General features: G+C 55.6%; 4 protein-coding genes across 4 annotated transcripts; 3 read left to right on the top strand and 1 right to left on the bottom strand.

Annotated features, from left to right (window-relative positions):
• Positions 1 to 1,779: 1,779 nt before the first annotated feature.
• ColSpa_12237 (pH-response regulator protein palH/prr-4) lies at positions 1,780 to 3,987 on the top strand (the record flags this gene model as incomplete). Its single annotated transcript, XM_049278449.1, has 1 exon — positions 1,780 to 3,987. The coding sequence occupies one exon, from the start codon at positions 1,780 to 1,782 to the stop codon at positions 3,985 to 3,987; it is 2,208 nt and encodes a 735-aa protein (XP_049134406.1).
• A 4,190-nt stretch (positions 3,988 to 8,177) lies between these two features.
• On the top strand, positions 8,178 to 9,752 carry ColSpa_12236 (sphingosine N-acyltransferase-like protein fum18; the record flags this gene model as incomplete). The annotated part of the gene is made up of 3 exons (XM_049278448.1): positions 8,178 to 8,378; positions 8,499 to 9,218; positions 9,306 to 9,752. 3 exons carry the CDS (start codon positions 8,178 to 8,180, stop codon positions 9,750 to 9,752), a joined length of 1,368 nt encoding a protein of 455 aa, XP_049134405.1.
• A 2,411-nt stretch (positions 9,753 to 12,163) lies between these two features.
• Positions 12,164 to 15,333, bottom strand: ColSpa_12235 (ABC transporter aclQ; the record flags this gene model as incomplete). Its single annotated transcript, XM_049278447.1, has 3 exons — positions 12,164 to 12,602; positions 12,666 to 14,818; positions 14,872 to 15,333. 3 exons carry the CDS (start codon positions 15,331 to 15,333, stop codon positions 12,164 to 12,166), a joined length of 3,054 nt encoding a protein of 1,017 aa, XP_049134404.1.
• Positions 15,334 to 17,494: 2,161 nt separating this feature from the next.
• Positions 17,495 to 17,829, top strand: ColSpa_12234 (uncharacterized protein; the record flags this gene model as incomplete). The annotated part of the gene is made up of 2 exons (XM_049278446.1): positions 17,495 to 17,706; positions 17,739 to 17,829. 2 exons carry the CDS (start codon positions 17,495 to 17,497, stop codon positions 17,827 to 17,829), a joined length of 303 nt encoding a protein of 100 aa, XP_049134403.1.
• Between the last annotated feature and the right edge of the window lie 222 nt (positions 17,830 to 18,051).

The raw sequence follows: 18,051 nt of genomic DNA, 5'->3' as shown, positions 1-18,051 counted from the left end.
TGGCTGACGACCCGGGCGATACGTACACACATAGCATTATTGCTGCCGCTGTCGCTGCCATCGCCAAACTTGGGACAGTGTAGTGTATTGCGTCGTCCATCCGTCCATCCGTCCTTCCCGTCAGTCCAAGACGGACCGGGGAAGAAATCGCATGCTTGCTGTATAATGTGATTCTCGCTAGGCAATCCCGTAGTTTGTACAGAGGAGTGTAGACGATACACATGCCTACGAATCCTCTCACGGACTATGGATGCCTCTGCGATGTCATACCCTCGAGCTTTGCGAACAAGTCTTTTGCCAAAACACGCGATGCGGATGCGAACGACAGGTGACTTGACTGCCCTGCCACTCGCCAGTTCCCCCTCCTCCGTCTGATCTCGATGGCCGGGCTACCGAGGGCGTCTTTGCCCGCCTTTCTCGCTGCAATTCCCATGCGACGGCATTGGACTTTCACTATGCCGCCTATGTCTGAAAGCATGGTTAATCAATTCCTTGCAACCCCATCCCGGTACCGCGACTGCCTACCTCACACTCTCCCACGACGACGCATCTAAGCATGCACGACTTTGGAGTCGAGCCTTTGGAGGATCGACGATGTGATGTCGAATGGCGTCCGGCGCTGCCATGCAGAGCGCTGAAGCCTTCACTCACGCGTCTTGTCAACGGCGAAGGACCCTTTTTCTTGGGTTTTGTCGATCGTTCCTAATCCTTCTTGGGTCTGCCAAGCTGTCAGCACACGATCGCGCAGCGTCTGGAGAGCCGGTGCCTCTGACTCGGTATTGTACAGTAAGTCTGACTGTGCGTTCGAGATGAGAGATACTTGGTCCCGCTCATCTCCGCAGCTACTGCTATGCATAAGATACCAGGGTCCTGCTCGTATCCGATAGCAATTGACACAGTTTGCGCAATTAGACGGATGGAGGGGTGTGAATTTAGCATTTCATGGTCGCGTACAGTGTGATTCGCCACGCTCGCACCAGCGCCCCCGTCGCCAGCACCACCCCCCTTCTGAGAGAGTGCGCCGCTGCTGTTCTCCCCCTTCTCCCATAACCATCCGCTTCCCCCGAACTGCTATTCCAAAACACTTTCGAGACGGTCTACGACTCCACCACGAGCAACGTCAGCCAGATCTGGCCAGCACGAGTTCGACAAAGCGCAATAGAATACAGGGCACCACCTTACCGTCTACGGCGACTCGTCAGGCCCCCTCGAAATAGCGTTCAGTCGCTTTTCTTCCCCCGGCCTCCCTTTTTCGCCCTTTCTCCCCCCCAAATTCTTCCGTCCTCCCATTAATCTCTCGGCGCCCAGCCTGCGATCCCTCCCACATCCCCCACCCGCAAGCCTTCTTGGAACCTATTCTCCGTTGTGGCCACTGACGATTTCTAACTCGACCCGGTTTATTGACCATTCCACTGACTGTGACCTTTTGTCGCTATTCTGTTCATCATTGGAGCGTCTTGGAAAATCGATGTTTCTTCCGCCGAACCACACGTCGGTTCTCTAACGACTTTGTACGCGAAACTGGAAACCGCCCGGACTCGTGTCCCTCGACTCTCGCTGCAGCCATCCGCCCGACCGAGCCCCCGAATCTGCGTCCCCCGACGCCCACGACAACAAACCCGACACCACCGTCAATCGACACTGCGAAACCACCGACGACTGCGACGTCTATTCGATGGCGAGTGTTCACGAATAGGAGGAAGCCTCTTCTGATCCTCACCTGCGGCTGGCCGCTCTGTTCCTCATCGACAAAAACCTCGACGAGTAGGCGCCGCGACCATGGTGGAAGCAAGCCCTCTCCCCTCTCTCGGGGCTGCTGGGGCCGCCGCTGCGAAGTTCGTGACCGCCGCACCCATCATCATTGCGAATAATGGCGTCAACTACGAAGAAACCGCGACCGGAGGCGCGGTACAATACAACGACCTGCGCGACCCTTTCTATGCCTCCATTTTCCCCGTCTGCTATGCACTCGCCGCGACGACCGTGACCGCATACATGCTCGTCATCATGCTCTTCATCACGCCTCGGTCTTTTCTCGACGGTGGAGTCGTGTACCTAGGCCGACGCGGGTTCACCAGTGGTGGGACGTCGAACGGAATCAGCATCGGAGGACGACCATGGCTGCAGAAAGTGGCCGCAGTAACCGTTGCGATTTCTCTTACAATAGCCAGCGCCGACACGTTTAAAGTGGCGGAGCAACAGTACCAATGGGCAATCCAGGACGCCAAAAAGATGCAGTCGGAGGTTATGGACGGCACCGAACTGAAGGTCATTCGCCTGATTTCCGATACGTTCTTGTGGCTGGCGCAAGCCCAAACTCTCATCCGCCTCTTCCCGCGCCAGCGGGAAAAGGTTATTATCAAGTGGACTGCATTCGCTTTGATCACGCTGAACCTCATCTTCAGCGCCCTCAACAGCTTTCAGTACCCCACTAGCGGAAGCAACGGTAACGCCCGTCCTCGAAGCTTCGTCGACGCCGTCCCCGCTCTCAGCTACCTATTTCAACTCTCCCTTGGCCTCTTATACGCCGCTTGGGTTATCTACTACTCGCTCATGAAGAAGCGATACGCGTTCTATCACCCGTTGATGAAGAACATGGTTTTGGTTTCCACCCTCTCCCTCTTCGCCATCCTCGTCCCGGTCTTTTTCTTCGTGCTGGATATGGCACAGCCGGAATTCACCGGATGGGGAGACTACGTCCGCTGGGTTGGTGCCGCAGCTGCCAGTGTGGTTGTTTGGGAATGGGTGGAGAGGATCGAAGCGTTGGAGAGAGAAGAGAAGAAGGACGGCATTCTCGGACGCGAAATCTTTGACGGAGACGAGATGCTGGAAGTATCCGCCTCGGAGTTCCCGTGGCTCAGGAGAAGGAAGAACAGGAACGGTGGCCGAGACGGAGGCGATGGCGGCCAAGACGGCCCTCAAGGTGGTGCCGGCGCTCAAGGTCCTCCTGCTAGTGGCAGAGCCAACCTCTGGCCCGGCATGACACAAATCGCCTCCAGGTACCGCGGCAACCACGCCCACGCCAACGCCAACGCCGAACCGAACAACGCCCAGAACGGCCAAAGATCCATGGGTGGCCTATTACGTCCGCCGGTGTGGCCCTCCCGACCCGCTCCGGCAGTGACTCCCGTGAGCCGAACCGATACGGCAAGCGCGGCGAGCACCGTATATGCCGTGAGATATCAACTGCCATCGGAAACAACCTCGCGGACGCCGGAAGCGGCTCCTCCCCAGGTCGTTGCCCAGACTCAACGCAATGGAGCAGTTGCCATGTCCAGAAGCAACTCGACATCTTCGAGGAGCGAGTCGACGGCTAGCGACGATGAGCCCTCGATGGCGGCTCCCGTCCCTAGACAAGCAACCCACAAGGCTGTTGAAATCGACACCGAGGCACAGGAAGACATTACTGCGAGGGGCAGGAACGGATGGAGATCACTCGTTGCCAACCCTCTCTTCCGGCGGACTGCTCGCGACCCCCCCGCCGAGGTGATGGCTCACGCCGAGTCCAAGCCGGAGGTTCGTGGTGGTCACGATGATACTGGAAGATGGGATCTCCGGGCCCGCCTGGAAGACTTCGCCGCGACACAAGCCGAGAAGATCAGAGAAAAGATGCGCCCAACCCCCGAGACAGACAGTCTACCAGTCACCGTGATCCCCGCACCGCCGAGGCAAGGAGCAGCACTGGCCGAGCTGCTGGAAGAGGAGAGAGGTCAAGAACCCCCCGAGCGTGCGGCGCTCGAAAGAACCACGAGCGACGCCTCTGCGCTCTCTCCCCACCCTGCCGGCGCGCTCGGCAGGACAACCAGCAACTTCTCTTACCAGTCTCGTGTCGCGAACCAGCCAGAGTCGGCCACTCTTCAGCTGAGCAGACCGCCCCTCTGGCCCGGTGTACGACCTCAACACCAGGAGTACGAGCCTCCTTCGCCCAGCCCGCCCTCCAATGGCCGGGGACTCGGGGACGACATGGGCCCGCCGCCTACTCCCTGAACAAGTCTTCTGCGGTTGAACGGGTTTCTTTATATATAAAAATAGCGCGGCGCTGTGGGCCTTTTTTCTTCTCTCTACATCTTCTGCATCGCGAGCAAGCATGACGGCGCATCATCAAGGGGGGAAAACGGGACGGCTCCGGCACGAGCCTCGGTTGTGTTTTGCTGTGGAATTTTTCTATTCTTTTTCGTCATCATTATAGTATGTACATTGTGGATGGGGCGAGATGTATATGGGCGGCGATGCCTCCACCAGACATGGGGCAAACCAAAAAATCTTATGGGGGTAATGAGAAGGGACCAACGTATAGTGGCGCCCATGTATATGCGCGGAACGAGGGGGGGAACAACAGCCTAGCCGGCGACGCAGGCTTATATGGGCGTTTGAACGGCTTTGATTTCGATGAGGAGGCAGCGGTCACGAGATGACCGGGTACGGAGCGGGAGAGGAAAGCAAGCCGACGCGCCAGGATACGGGAAGGCCTCATGTGGGTGAGAACAGCAAAGGCGGGGAGAGAGAGACTGGTCAGAGTTGATCGGCTCGAGGAGATACCAAGACGCTGTTAAGTTAGAAAGGGGATGGACATGAGGTGGTGAGAGGAAGATGAAAGCGATAGCCGCGCCAATGAATTCAAATCAGTCAACTTTTCAACTACATTGCCTTGCTTCGATACTGGAGTGGTTCCGGCTTCAATCCGCCTGCCTGCTTCGGTGCCTGGACCACTACGTATGCGTGGACTTGGATCCTGTGAGATATCGCTACGGGGTACTGCCTGGCCAAGGTATTGTGGTGTTCGGCCGGCGTTGCTAGACATGCGCGCGGTTGGCTCCCCATTGAGGAGCCCTTGCGATACTAGACTAGCTCGAACCCACCCTCCCCTCTCAACCGAGAGGATGAAGCCGCAGGTCGCCAGCAGGACATCCAGTAGCCGGCCAGCCGGGACGGGGTCTGGCACGCAGGGTTGTGTCAACTAACCGCGTTCCAATCGTTGCTGGTCCCCAATCATTGCGAGGCGAAGCATTGGGACCATCTGGCTAGCGAGACACGTTTGATCGAGGGACTACTCGGACTCGAAAACTCATTCACAGTTCACGGCACTAGTCGTTGAGGCTCGGCAACATCTCAGAAGGAAAAAAAGAACAAAAGGGCGGAGCCGGAGGAACCATGGCGATGAGAGAGTCTGGACCGACTTGGATTTGCCCGCAAGTGGGTTGGCAGAGGAATGTCTGTTCGAACCCTCGAGGCTGTGGTCTGGTTCACCGGTAATGGATTCTAGATTAGTCGGGATAGGATGGTTGGGCCGCAAAGTGCGTTCAAGGACGAGGCGAAGCAAAGTCTACAAAGGGGGGGGGGCGCTTGAGCGAGCCCAAAACTTACCCAGAACTGTACACGGTTCTTTGTCAGGCCAAAGCTAGCTCGAGAGATCCGACGTGTAGCAAGTGGCAGCCAACACAGAAAGCGTTCCAGCGGTATCGAACAGAAGCGTTCCCGCGCCATGCGAGCTTGGCGCTTGGCGACGCGTCGCTTTTCGTAAATCTGTGGAGGAATCCGTCTGCTGGGGCGCAGAATGGTTGTCAAGTCATGGGAACCCCGAGAGCGCCGTTCTTCGCGTGAGTAGAGTGGCTGACCGATTGGAGCTCAGCACGGCGGCGGCGGAGGAGGAAAAAGAAACTGCACGCGGGCGGTAGCCGAGATTCGAGAGCCGCATGACGCCGTACAACACGCACCGAGTCACCGCGAGTGATCAGTAATGAGACGCCCGGCCATGGCGGACGTGAGCAGAACGGCGCCTGTGATTGAACCGGGAATGACGGCAGCGTAGGAGCGGGCCCCAAATCTTCAGTGATGACAGTTGCAGGAGGAGGCTACCGGCACTCGGGAAGGGAGAGCTAAAGTGGCGGCTCATGGAGGGAATGGTTGGCGTGCGAGGGATGGCGGGCGGGCACGCGGGGCGCACTACCTTAGCTTCCCGGCTCACCCAGGCTGGGTTGATTGGTGGTGGGGCAGGGATCTAAGGTCTGAGAGAAAGGGTCGGGTCTATACTGTTTGCCGTCAAAGCGACCAACGTGGGCGAAACGGCGTTGATCGGCGTTGATTCCTCCTTCCGTCACTGCGTCGATGGCGGCCCGCCCTAGTAGTGATACCGTAGTTGCAGCAAGTAGACAAGATGGCAGTACCAACATCCAGGCCAAAAAAATTATCCGACGCGAGAAGGGCGAAGCATGGGCGAGGATGGAGCTGATGATGTAATTGGGGCTGTCAAGCATGTGCAGGCTCGCGTGATGGATGTCGGTCGACAATGGGTTCTCGTGGACGAAGAGACTGACGCATGATAGCATGCAATCTACCGTCGGGCTCAAATTCGGCAGAAGACACCAGTTTGCGAAGACATCGCCGGTGCCTTGTTGGTAAGATGGGGGGCATTTGACAATGCAAAGGCAGAATGGGGCGCGACCCGAACTTGGTCGGAAATTGCCGTTGTCCTGCTTGTCCCCTCTCCTCGTCATCGTCCGGCTGTTCGAGAACCGTGCAAGAGAAGAGAGCTGGTACATACAATAACAAATGGTGGAGCTATGATGCCTGCATGCCTTATCAGAGGAAGGGATATTGGGAACTGGTCCCAAATATCCCGTTCGAGCCAATAGCAGTTCCATCGGTAGGATGCATGGCTTCTGGGAATCCTCCATTGTTGAGTTCCGCATAGTCATCGAAGCCCCAGTAGCACGCCTGCCTCTCTCGAGTGAGGCTTGTTACAGTGGAACTAGCCGACAGCCCTGTCCTTTTCTTTTGACAAAGAAGCCCCGTGTCGTGGCTTGTTTCTGCCCCTCTTTGTCCTCGTTATCGACGTCGATGTACGGCACCAGAGCCTTTCAGAGGTGCACATGCGGGTCCTGATTCTGATCTCGATCGCGGGGTCGACTTGACCGACTCATTCGCGAAGCTGCCAGCTCAGCTTCGGTGCATCCAGTTTCAAGGCGACACGCAATTGAGCTTTTTGAAAACCCCAGCACGAGCCGGGGACACCTCTGCTCGCGTGTCGACGAGATGCCGACGAACGGGGGATAGGCCTACTTGGCCATGCCATGCTGCCCATCGCGAAGGGGTGGCCCTGGTTTTGTTGTTGATGTCGTGGCAAAATTCCTGCTTGAAGTGCGGTTGGCAAAGGTGGAGAGAGGGTGCTGGTGAGGACGGCACATGATAAACCACCAAGCGGGAGGTACCATGCAACGTCGGCGTGTGTGTGTGTGTGTGTGTGCGTGTGCTGCATGGCATAACAGCGCAGCCAAGATGCCCACGCAGTGACAGTGCAGGTCTCCTGCAGCGGGGACATCCAATGCAAGATGAGGTAAGGTTGCCTGGGCCTGGAACGAAAAGCAGGGGGTGATCACGGGTACGATGGGGCGCCCCAAGCAGCCCCTGGCAGAGAACCAGTGCTAGCCCATTGTTGGCTCCCCAGGTCCTCTGTTTAGCCGATCTGATTGGCCAACGGCTCTACTCCTTGGCATGGGGTTTTTTTTCTTCTAATTCCCTTCTCACGATCTTCTACACACACGTGCACTGCTCATGTTTGATTTCCTCCAGTCTGGCTTTATCTCATGATTCGCGACAGGCGTGCGCTCGTTTGCTCCGTTCTGTTTTCCTCTTCTCCCCGTGTCTGATCCATTGTGTTTGGACTGATCCCCCCGCTCCAGTCCTCTCCCTCCTTTCCCTCTGCTGCTGCTCTTTGACCGCATTGCGGTTGCAAAAGGAAACCAGACGACTAGTCTCTCGGTCAGACGAATGCACACGACGAAACACAGAAGACTCAGGGAACAACCTTGAGCTCGTCCTCGAGTTTGACCCATCAGCGGTGCGCTCGCGCTTGCACTTTGCCAGCTCCTCCTGCTCCACTGGCCCGCCGACCGCGTTCGCCTGTCTTTTTCCTTCCCAGACTTCCATGATCGACAACGGGCCCCCCCTGGACTTCTCGACGTCTAATAAATCGATCCCTCCTTTTCAACCCACGACTTCCTTGCCCGGCTTCCCATCTCCGCACCCGCAGACAGCTTCCAAAGTCAAAGTCGCCGTCTCTCTGCACCCGTCTGCCTGCTGCCCTCTTACCTCATTGTGCCTTCATCCCGACACACTTCCTCCGAAGCCGATCTCCTTTAAACGACCCGAGACGCCTGCAGCAGCAAGCCTCTGCCACCATGGCCGACTCCGAACCATTTCCTCTCCTCAATACCTCCGTCGACCAATTGCACTCCGTCGTTGACTACTCCCCAAGCGCATCTCGAACAACAACGACAACGAGACGACGAAAGTCAAGCGCACTAGGCCAAGACATCCGTGCCGGCGACACTGGTCCTGCGCTCGCAACTTACGGCGCCATCGACGGCCCCGTCACACCTGTAATGACCCCTCCCGTCTCTCCTCTCTGCACGTCACCGAGCCTTGTTCCCAGAGACCAAGCCTACAATCTCTGTGACTGCCCATCTGGCATTAGCTGACCTTTTGCCGCTCACTTGCAGACCACACCTACCAAACGCCTCTCAAAGCGCCGGCGTGCTCGCGGCGGCTTCTCTCGCGTTCGTCAGGCCATGACTAGACACACGTACCTCCTGCCCGCCCTCATCGTCGCCATTACCGCCGGCCTCTATGCCGTAAACCCCAACGATTCGAATCCGGTTCATCGCTTTATATTCCTCTCGTACCGCTTGCCGCCCGACTCCGCCAGCCCTGGCGCCCCCGCCCAATATGGCAAGGGTCTCTGGGACATCGCTTTCGTGTCTTTCTACACGGTCGTCCTAACCTTTACTCGCGAATTTATCATGCAGGAGCTCTTGCGACCTCTGGCTCGCGCCGCTGGTATCCGATCCCGGGGAAAGCAGGCTCGCTTCATGGAGCAGATGTACACTGCCATCTACTTTGGCTGTCTTGGTCCCGCCGGCTTATACGTAATGAGCAAGACGCCCGTCTGGTACTATAACACGCGTGGCATGTACGAGGACTTTCCGCACCTGACACATGAGGCCGGGTTCAAATTCTACTACCTCTTCCAGGCTGCGTACTGGGCTCAACAAGCAATCGTCTTGCTGTTGGGTATGGAGAAGCCCCGCAAGGACTTTAAGGAGCTCGTTGGTCACCACATTGTCAGTCTTTCCTTGATCGGCCTCAGCTACCGCTTCCACTTTACCTACATGGGGCTGGCTGTTTACTCGACACATGACATCAGTGATTTCTTCCTTGCAGTAAGTACATGTTGCCCTCCCATAACACCAGCACAATGGAGGAACATATCATCCAAGGAATGGGCAGAGCGCTGACAGTTTTGATAGACGTCAAAGGTGCTGAACTACATCGATTCTCCGATTGTGGGACCTTACTTCTTCTTCTTCATGTGTGTCTGGATTTACCTACGTCATTTTATCAACCTGAAGATCATCCTCTCCCTCTTCACTGAGTATACCACTGTCGGGCCGTTTGAGTTGAACTGGGCCACTCAACAGTACAAGTGCACGCTCTCGCAGTATATCACCCTCGGCCTTCTTGCGTCCCTTCAAGCCTTGAATCTTTTCTGGTTGTTCTACATCTTCCGCATCGCGTACCGCTTCCTTCGCTACGACATTGCTGAAGACGACCGCAGTGATGCCGAAGCCACCGATGTCGATGACGAAACCGAGAAGAAGAAGAAGGCCTTGGCCGATGAGAAGAGCAATGGCCACGCTACTGGAGCGAGCGGTAGTGCGTCAAGAGCAAGGCCTGTCAATGGTCATACGAGATAGAAGCTGACGACTGGAATTCCCAACCGGACGAATCGAGACGAAGCATGATATCGGTGTTCCTGAAGTTCACGAAGACATTCGCTTGCACATTAGTGCAATTGCAGCTTAAGGCTATACACAGCTATCTAGAAAGAGGGGGATCGCGGCACATCAAGAGATAATCATTTGTCGCAGTGGAGATTTCAAATTTCCTGTTCACGAACAAGCAGAGTGGCTTGGCGACCGCCGAAACATGCGCAAAACATTCAAATCACGACACGCGAACAGGAATAAGTCACCCTGCCGCACTGACTTGGTCAACGTACACCAAAAGACAACGGTCATGAGCTACGGATACTAGCAAGTCGGCGATCGCCAAAGAACGCTCAATGGGCCCCGCTGAGTCTCCAAGAGGAAGCAAAACGGCAAGTTGACGAAAGGCACCGCATCAGGTGTTAGCCATCATTGTCCGGCTACTGGCGGGTTTGCGGAGACAAGCAATTCGCATCATCTGCTTGGTTGTGCGGCACGCCGGTGGCTGAGAGACAGAGCCCCAAGGACAAGGCGTCAGTGGCGGCGGTGGTGGTGGAGGGGTGAGCGTGAGAGTGCGGAAGTGGCCGAAGTGAGACAGGTGTGTTTCCGTAAACGATGACGGCGCACCCTCCCGCACGACTGGTTAACCTCCCCCCTCCACACTTTGTGCAAGGTCCTGCGCCCGCTCAGCTCGTATAATTCTCACGTCTACAATATCTAAGTCCAGATCTCACATAACCCAACCTCATGATCCCTTTGGGGAGTATCTTGGCAATGCGGAAGAAGAGGGCGGTGGAATGGTGGTAACGTCAGATCGAGGCGTTGGCTATCTGAGGCCCCCTCAGCCGCATCGCTGACATCTGATGGGTTGGATGTGGGCGTGCAAGTAGAGGCAGATCAAGATGGGTGGAGAAAGAGTCAGGCGCGTTCTCACCTAAGATTTTTGGTTTTGATTTTTTTTCTTCCCCAATCCGGAACGGCCACGCTCCCACCCGAGCCCAGCATGTCCAGAATGGACGGTCGTTAGAACTTCATTGACAGCTCTAGTGTACATCAAACGGCGATGTCCAACAAACTATTCATTAATGAGAAGATTTGAGCAGCGGTCCTTGCTCTTCCACACGCAGACACATGCACATTGTCGAGTATACACATGGTGAACTTGGTCTTAAGTGGTGTTGCCATGAGGACGCGGGTTGGGGGTACGAGAACGAGGCATCTCACAACACGTTGCACGCCAAACACACAGAGTGACACGAACTACTTTGGAGTGTCTTTTAGCATTGAGCAAATCGGATCCCTGGCGCCGCAAGGCCTTCTTGCGCGCGGGATCACTACCGTCTATGGACCTTGAACCTTTAGTTGCCGCAAAGCTATCGTATGTAGCCGCCGGCCCAGTAACACAACTGAAAGGAGAAGAGAGGGCTGACATGAAAAAGTCTGCCTGTCCGCCCCTGTACGGTGTCCAGATAAAAAGAAAAGCAAGGCAGACCTTCTGATGGTTCCTCCACAAACAGGATATTTCATCATCCGTCTGCACCCACTACGTATATTAAATGGGATTATCTCAAGAGCCAATATCCATCGAAAATGCAAGTCCGCCGCTACCCGGCTGTTCCTCCCTCCCGAATGACCTTCCGAAACCCAACCCTTCCAACCGTCCAGGCCAATCGGGGCCCAGACAAGTGATTTTCGAGCCTTGCCGAACCTAAGGAATCTGGTATCTGGAATGCAATGTCGAAAACGCTACCCATGGTAGCAGGTGCCGATCTGTAATCGAAAGCGAGTCTTGCTATTGAAAGAGCCCATGATTAAAGGAGAACCCGTATTCCTCCTGTCTGATGATGATGATAATGATGAAAATGAAAATGCCCTGTCCTTTTGATAAAGAGACCAGTCGCATCCAGTTGTCACACACAGGTTTCAAAGTGAAGGCTGGGTGAGTTGCAGCCATGGGAGTAGAAAGAGCGTGTGTGTCTGGTGGCGACAATCAAGAAAAGATGTCCTCTACTGACCAACCGACCGAGCCAGATCCAGAGACCGACTCTCGGGGTTTCGTTTTTGTTGTACTCGTGAAAGTCCTTTATGTTTTCAGGGTCCCCAAAGCCAAAGGGTAAAGAAAAAGTGTAAGTGTGTGCGTGTAAACTCCAAACTCCGAGTCGCCGGTTTGATGCAATCTTAAGCCGTTAATCCGTTGTACCTGGGTCGTGAAAGGCGCGTGCCTCGTTGTATTCGTAAAGGAAAATGTGCCGCTCTGCTATGAAAAGCCGCGGATTAGGGTGTAGTAAAGCTGGTGTTTGCGTTTGATGGGCAGTTGTTGTGATCGGTACACGAGCATTGGCTGTGTACCTAGCACCCACCCATGCTGGACGTATCCAGGGAATACGCCCTTTGGACAATTAGTGTCGACCAGAATGACCAGAACGATCAGAGTGTCTAGAATGTTCAGAATGATCCGAGTCGTTGTGACCACTGTGGATAGAATCTGCATCGGAGCTGCTGGAAGAGCTGGAAGAATCCTCTCCCGTGGTGTTGGCCTTGGAGTTGTTCCCTGAGCTGCCGGGCAGAATCGTGGACGAATCAAGGCTAGTGTAGCCGTCCGAATGTCCGTCCGTCTGCTTCTTGGAGACAATGTTCGCCTTTCTAAGGAGTTTCTGTGCCTTCCTACTTGCAGCGCGGGCCTTTTCGGCGGCGCGTTCTGCCTGCACTTGCCTCTCCCACATTGAGGCATACCGTCCATTAGCAGCTACCAGTTGGTCATGCGTGCCCTTCTCGGCGATAGTACCGTTGTTGAGGACGATGATTTGGTCGGCATGCGTAATAGTAGACAACCGATGTCTAAATCCCGTGTTAGTATTGCGGCCTTGAGGATGAACTATACAGAACGGTGAGAATACGTACGCAATGATTAGCAGAGTCCGGCCCTGGCCAAGATGCCCGAGTCTGTCCTGGATCTGCTGCTCGGTATGCGCATCAAGGGCTGATGTGGCCTCGTCGAGCATGATGATCTTAGGGTTCTTGAGAATCGTCCGCGCAATCGCGACTCGCTGTCTCTCGCCACCGCTGAGCTTGAGGCCACGCTCGCCAACCTTCGTGTTGTACTGCTCTGGGAAAGACATGATACGATCGTGGATGCTGGCAGCTCGGCAAGCTTCAAATACTTCCTCGTCGGTGGCAGCTTGGTTGGCATATCTGAGGTTGTACATCAGGGTGTCGTTGAACATGGTGGTATCCTGAGGAACAACGCCAATGAAACGTCTGACCGAATCAATAGTAAGGTCCTTGACGTCCTGCCCGTCAACCTCGATGCTGCCGGAAGACGTGTTGTAGTACCGAAACATGAGGCGGAAGACAGTCGACTTGCCGCCGCCGGATTCGCCCACGAACGCGGTTGTGGTGCCAGGCTTGCACTCAAAGTCGAGGTCCTTGAGAGCCTTGTTCTTCGGATCGTAGTTGAAGGCAACCTTGTTCCATCGAATGTTGCCATTGCATTCCAACAAGGGCCGGGCTCCTGGCGCGTCGATCACTGTAGGCTTGACCTTGAACAGCTCCAAAAGGCGCTCGCCAGAGATCATTGCCTGTTGAATGGTCCGATAGAAGGACCCGAAAATGTTCAGGGGCGTCTGCAGCTGATTGAGAAACGTCATGAGAGTCAGGAACCTGCCTACATCCATGCCGCCACTTGTCACCTGATAGGCGCCAAAAACCATGACCACGCTGAATCCGAGCATGAAGACGCAGGCCTGGATAACGTTCATCCGGTTCACGCCCCAGGTGACTTGCTTTTCGGCGTCCTGATAGGCTTGGATGGCGTTCCGATAGCGCTGGAATTCCCATTCCTCGGCGTTGAAGTATTTAACCGTCTCATAGCTAGTGATCGAGTCGTTCTTCACCGCTTCTTCCTCTCTGTCGGCATTGCTCATGATTCTTCGCTGGTCTGCTCTGGTTTGCGCCATGCGGATGGTCAGGAAGAGATACCAGAATGTTAAACAGCTGACGATAGCTCCGTAGGTTGCGTCAAAGTAGTAGCAAAAGAAGCCGACAGCCAAGAAAAGATCGAAAATCATGGGGAGGACCGAGAACGTCGCCTGCTCGAGAAAAGAGTTGATTGACGCGCCTTTGTTCAAGGCAGAAAGCACCTCCCCGGTTCGCTTCCCAAGGTGGAAATCCAGGCTGAGGGAGTGGACGTGTTCAAAGGCTGCTGATGTTAAAGCCCTATATGAGTTCTGCGAGATCGGCACCCATAGGATGGCACGGAACGCATCCAGAAGCATGCCTGTCCCTTGCATCAGTCGGAGAAAAATGAGCAGACCCAGAACAGTCCATGGGGCTTGTTGGAGGGTCAGCTGCCTGGTCAGCCATCCAACAACCACCGGGACAAGGACGTTGACAGCACGCTGTCCAAGCAACAGGACCACGCAGATGCCGAAGAGAAATTGCAAGTGCGGCGAACCCTTGGGCCACTGGTACTCAAAGAAGACCTGGTAACTCCGGACGTACTCCCACCAGCTTTTGTGAGGCGCTGTGTCGGGTCGATAGAAGCCGGGTTCTTTGTAGTCCTTGGATACGGGGGTGCCCTCGGCTGCGCCATTAGTGTTGCCGACAGTGCTCCCGTTTCGCGAAGTTCGAACTGATCGTCCGTTTTGACTGCTGTACGACATCCGGTGGCCGTTAGCGCCGTTGAGCAGAGGTGTCGTCTCCTCTGCACGCTGGCTTGAGTTCTGCTCCTCGAATTTGTCTTCCTTCTGCTGGGGTCTCCGGAACCAAGCTGCGACGTAAATTCCAACGAGGCCCATCAGCAGGACGATGCGGATGACGCCCAGGATGATATCCGTCAAGGCCCACTTGGAGATCTGCGTTCGTGGTGACTGGACCTGTGATGCCTTTGCGTTGCTGGAGTCCGTGACCTGTAGAATAGTGCAGATGCAGATGATCAGCTCACCGATAAGAGCGAGGCACCATGTGATGAAGTGAGCGATGGTCGGAGCTTCGTGCCATTCGATCAGCGTGGTGACGAGGTAAAGGTACAGGTTTGGCGACGCAATCAGGTAAACCTGCTTCTTGTTAGCAAAACTTCCGGGGTGGGAGGGCGCTGAACCTTGCGTACGATCATGGACTGCGAATCCTTGGCGCCCTGGACGACGCCCTCCAGCTCCTGCATGACATAGCTGAAGTGAGCAATGCCATTGGAGACGAAGGTGAGGAACACGGCGGCGGAGATCCATGTGAGCCATGTCCTGGATGTTGGGGACACAACAGGTCCGTATCGTAGACGTTCGGGCTCGATGTCGCCACGGCGCTTTTTCTTCTTCGACACAGGCAGCCTTTTCCCGCCTGGGCCCAGCGCCTCCGCGCCAGTCTCGTCGTCTTCTTCTTTAGGCGCCGTCACGATGCTGTAGGTTGCGGCCGAGGTAACGAACACCACTAGCAACACCAGCGGGTAGTAACACAATGTCTCGTCGAGTAGAAAGCAGTAGAATGGGTCGTTTTCGCTGCAAGTCAGGTTGGCTTTCAGACTTGTGCTGTTGTCGAGCCGCATCGGCAGCGGCGGCCTCTCGACACCGGCCATGGTGTGTGGACTGTGAAGAGGAAGGGAATTAGATGTCAGGGACTACAACAACAGCAACAACAAGAGGAGGAAGCGAAAGCAACCCCCCTGCGCGGGAGAGGGAAAGAAGGAAGGAAAGAAAGAAAGGGAAAGAACAAGGGAGACTTACAATTCGTGATCCGGGGGGAGTAGGATATTGATTTCACACCATTGCCAGATATGCCACTTGCGCGTCGTGTACGCAGGTCGGCGTGGTTTCCCGTGGCGAGATGGAGGCCCGGTACCTCTGTACGTTGCAAGGGAAGTGGGAGTCCACAAGAGCGACGCAGAGACACGAGATCTCGTTTCGGGACCAAGATGTTGGAGCAAGGCACAAGCGACTGGAGACGCGAGAGGCCTGGCAGGCGATTACCCGCCCGTCTAAAAGGTTCTGGGTCTTGCTCTTGGGTGCAGGTGGTACGGGGGGGAGGTAGGGGTCGAGAGCGCTGAGACCGGGGGGTGTCGTGCAAAGCGTGCGTTCCCAAAGGCTCGTGGTGCTGGGGGTGCAGGTCGAACCCACAGGACCACAGGGCGGTACAGAGAGGCCCTGTTCAGTTGGAGTAGTGGTGGGGTCGGCTGACTTGCTCAGTGGCGAAAAGCCACTCTGAAGTTCCTGGTAGTCGAGTCAAGACTTGTCAGATACTCGGCGGCCGAGGACCGGTGGGGCGGGATTTTCTGGCGAGGTGGGCTTGAATGCAAAGCGGACGCAGGCTGTGCCCGACTTTGAGAGGCAAGAAAGGCGCGGCCCCTTGCCCTTGGAAGCCGAGGGGAGTTGAGCCGGTGGAAGCTGAATGCTGGATACCTTTGGCGAGTGGACTCGAACTGGGTTCGCCGCAAGAGAGCGAGTGAGACTTTGGACGGAGGGAACCAAGGAACAGAAAGCTTGTGACCGGGAAAGAGGAGCGAGAGGCCTCGGGTTGGGAAGAATGGGGGCGTGACGCTGAAGAGGTATCCGCCAAGTATTTCGCAAGGCGAGGTACGCAGTATCCGTAGACAACGGGAGACGGCAACCACTAAGGTAGCTACGTGCTGTTTCTGCCGACAGCCGGGGTTAGTGCCGGGTTTTCCCTCTGTTTGTCTTCCTCTTTGCCTCTGGAACGAGTGACGGCGGAACCTCTCAAACGGGGAGAGTGTGGTGAGAGATGGTTCAAAAGGGAAGGGGAGGAAAAAGAAGAAAAGGAAAAGAGAGGGAAAAAGCCCCCCCGGCAAGTCTCGAGGTACTGTACGTAGGGAAAGACAAAGAGTAGCAGCCAAACGGAATGAAAGAAGATCAAAAAAAAGGTTGGGATGGTGACGATGGTGATTATTGGAGGGAAGGAAGAAGGGGTGTGGTGGTGGTGGGTAGGAGGGATGATGGCAGGAAAGAGCCTGAAAGCAGGTACCAAGTACAGCACCAGCTGCACTCCTGCCACACATCGAGGTCGAGGCAGGCACAGATCGCTCAAAGGAGTAAGTGCGATCCAGGCCGACTGCCACAAGCAGCTGTACTAGTAGCGTGTGCAGCGCAGCAGTAGGTAGGCGAGTTGGTTTGTGTAAGGCAATGCAGGGCAAGGAGGGAAGGAAGGTTGGGCGAGGTACTACTGTACTGGACTGTACACCATAGGTAGTATCCGTGGTGAAGGCAGGTATGGGTATGGGTATGGGTATGGGATGGGACGGGGCCGCGAGGTGGGACGCATTACTTAGTACACGGCAAATGGGGCGACTTACTTGTTGGAGTGCCGCATATGTCAGTGGCAGGATTGTTTGGGTCGTTCCGTTTGCTACTAATAGGCAACAGACGTGAAGCCTGTGATGGGAGCAGCCACAGACACGAGCACGCAGAGTATCGCGCCTGTAGTGCAGTTGTAGCGGGCAGTAGTCGACGAGCGGTGGCCGGCGCGGTACCTTTTAGCTGCGAGCGAAGACACCGAGTGGCTGGTCGGTCTTGACCCGTTGCCCATGCACCTTAGCAGCCAGCAAGCTTGGATGGGTTCTTTTTTTTCACAAGATGAAGGGAAGTGCTGGCCAGATAGTTCAGGTGAGCGGAAGAAACAAATGAGAATCCGGCATCCACCCTCGAGAGTGAATGTGGGGATCTGTCCGGCTTGTTTGTGTGAGGAGTGGAGCAATGGCTGGGGGCCGTTGCTGGTGTTCGCCGATAATGTCGAGGTTGGAGTTGCCGCCTCTGTTGTCGTTGACGATGCTGGTGGTGATGATGATGATGGCGGCGATAATGAGCGATTGCCATGGGATTGCGGACGATGGATGGGGAGCTGGCGGCGAGGTACCTGTTGTGTTGGAGGTGGGCAAGGTGGGCAGGACAGGATACGGCAAGGTGAGCGCCGAGGTACCCCCTCAGTGTCTAAGATGGGTGTAAGTCGATGTAAACGGAACAGGAGCTGCAGCTTCTGGGCCGAGAGTGTCAAGGAGGGTCTGGACTCGTTTGATGTATGGAAACAGCTATTCGCCAAGGGTCCTGCTGTGTGCCCTGGTTAGTGCCGGGGCTACTCATGCATATGATACTCGGAGTGGTGGTGCTAAACGTAGCGAGAGCACGGAACATGGGGATGGAGCCGTGAGATGGGGTTGCGAACGGGGGATGGAGATGAATTAGGCCCCCAAAATGGGAACCAAGTCCAGAGGAGGAAAAAAAGAAAGCAAGGGGAAAAGAAGAAAGGCATACTCCGGCCGAACACCACCTCCCTTGGACACCTTGTG

The sequence above is a fragment of the Colletotrichum spaethianum genome (genome assembly GCF_022836535.1).
Source record: "Colletotrichum spaethianum MAFF 239500 DNA, contig60, whole genome shotgun sequence".
Classification (NCBI taxonomy): Eukaryota; Fungi; Ascomycota; class Sordariomycetes; order Glomerellales; family Glomerellaceae; genus Colletotrichum; species Colletotrichum spaethianum.
Note: the sequence above shows the minus strand (reverse complement) of the source record. Positions and strands in the feature narration are given on the sequence as shown.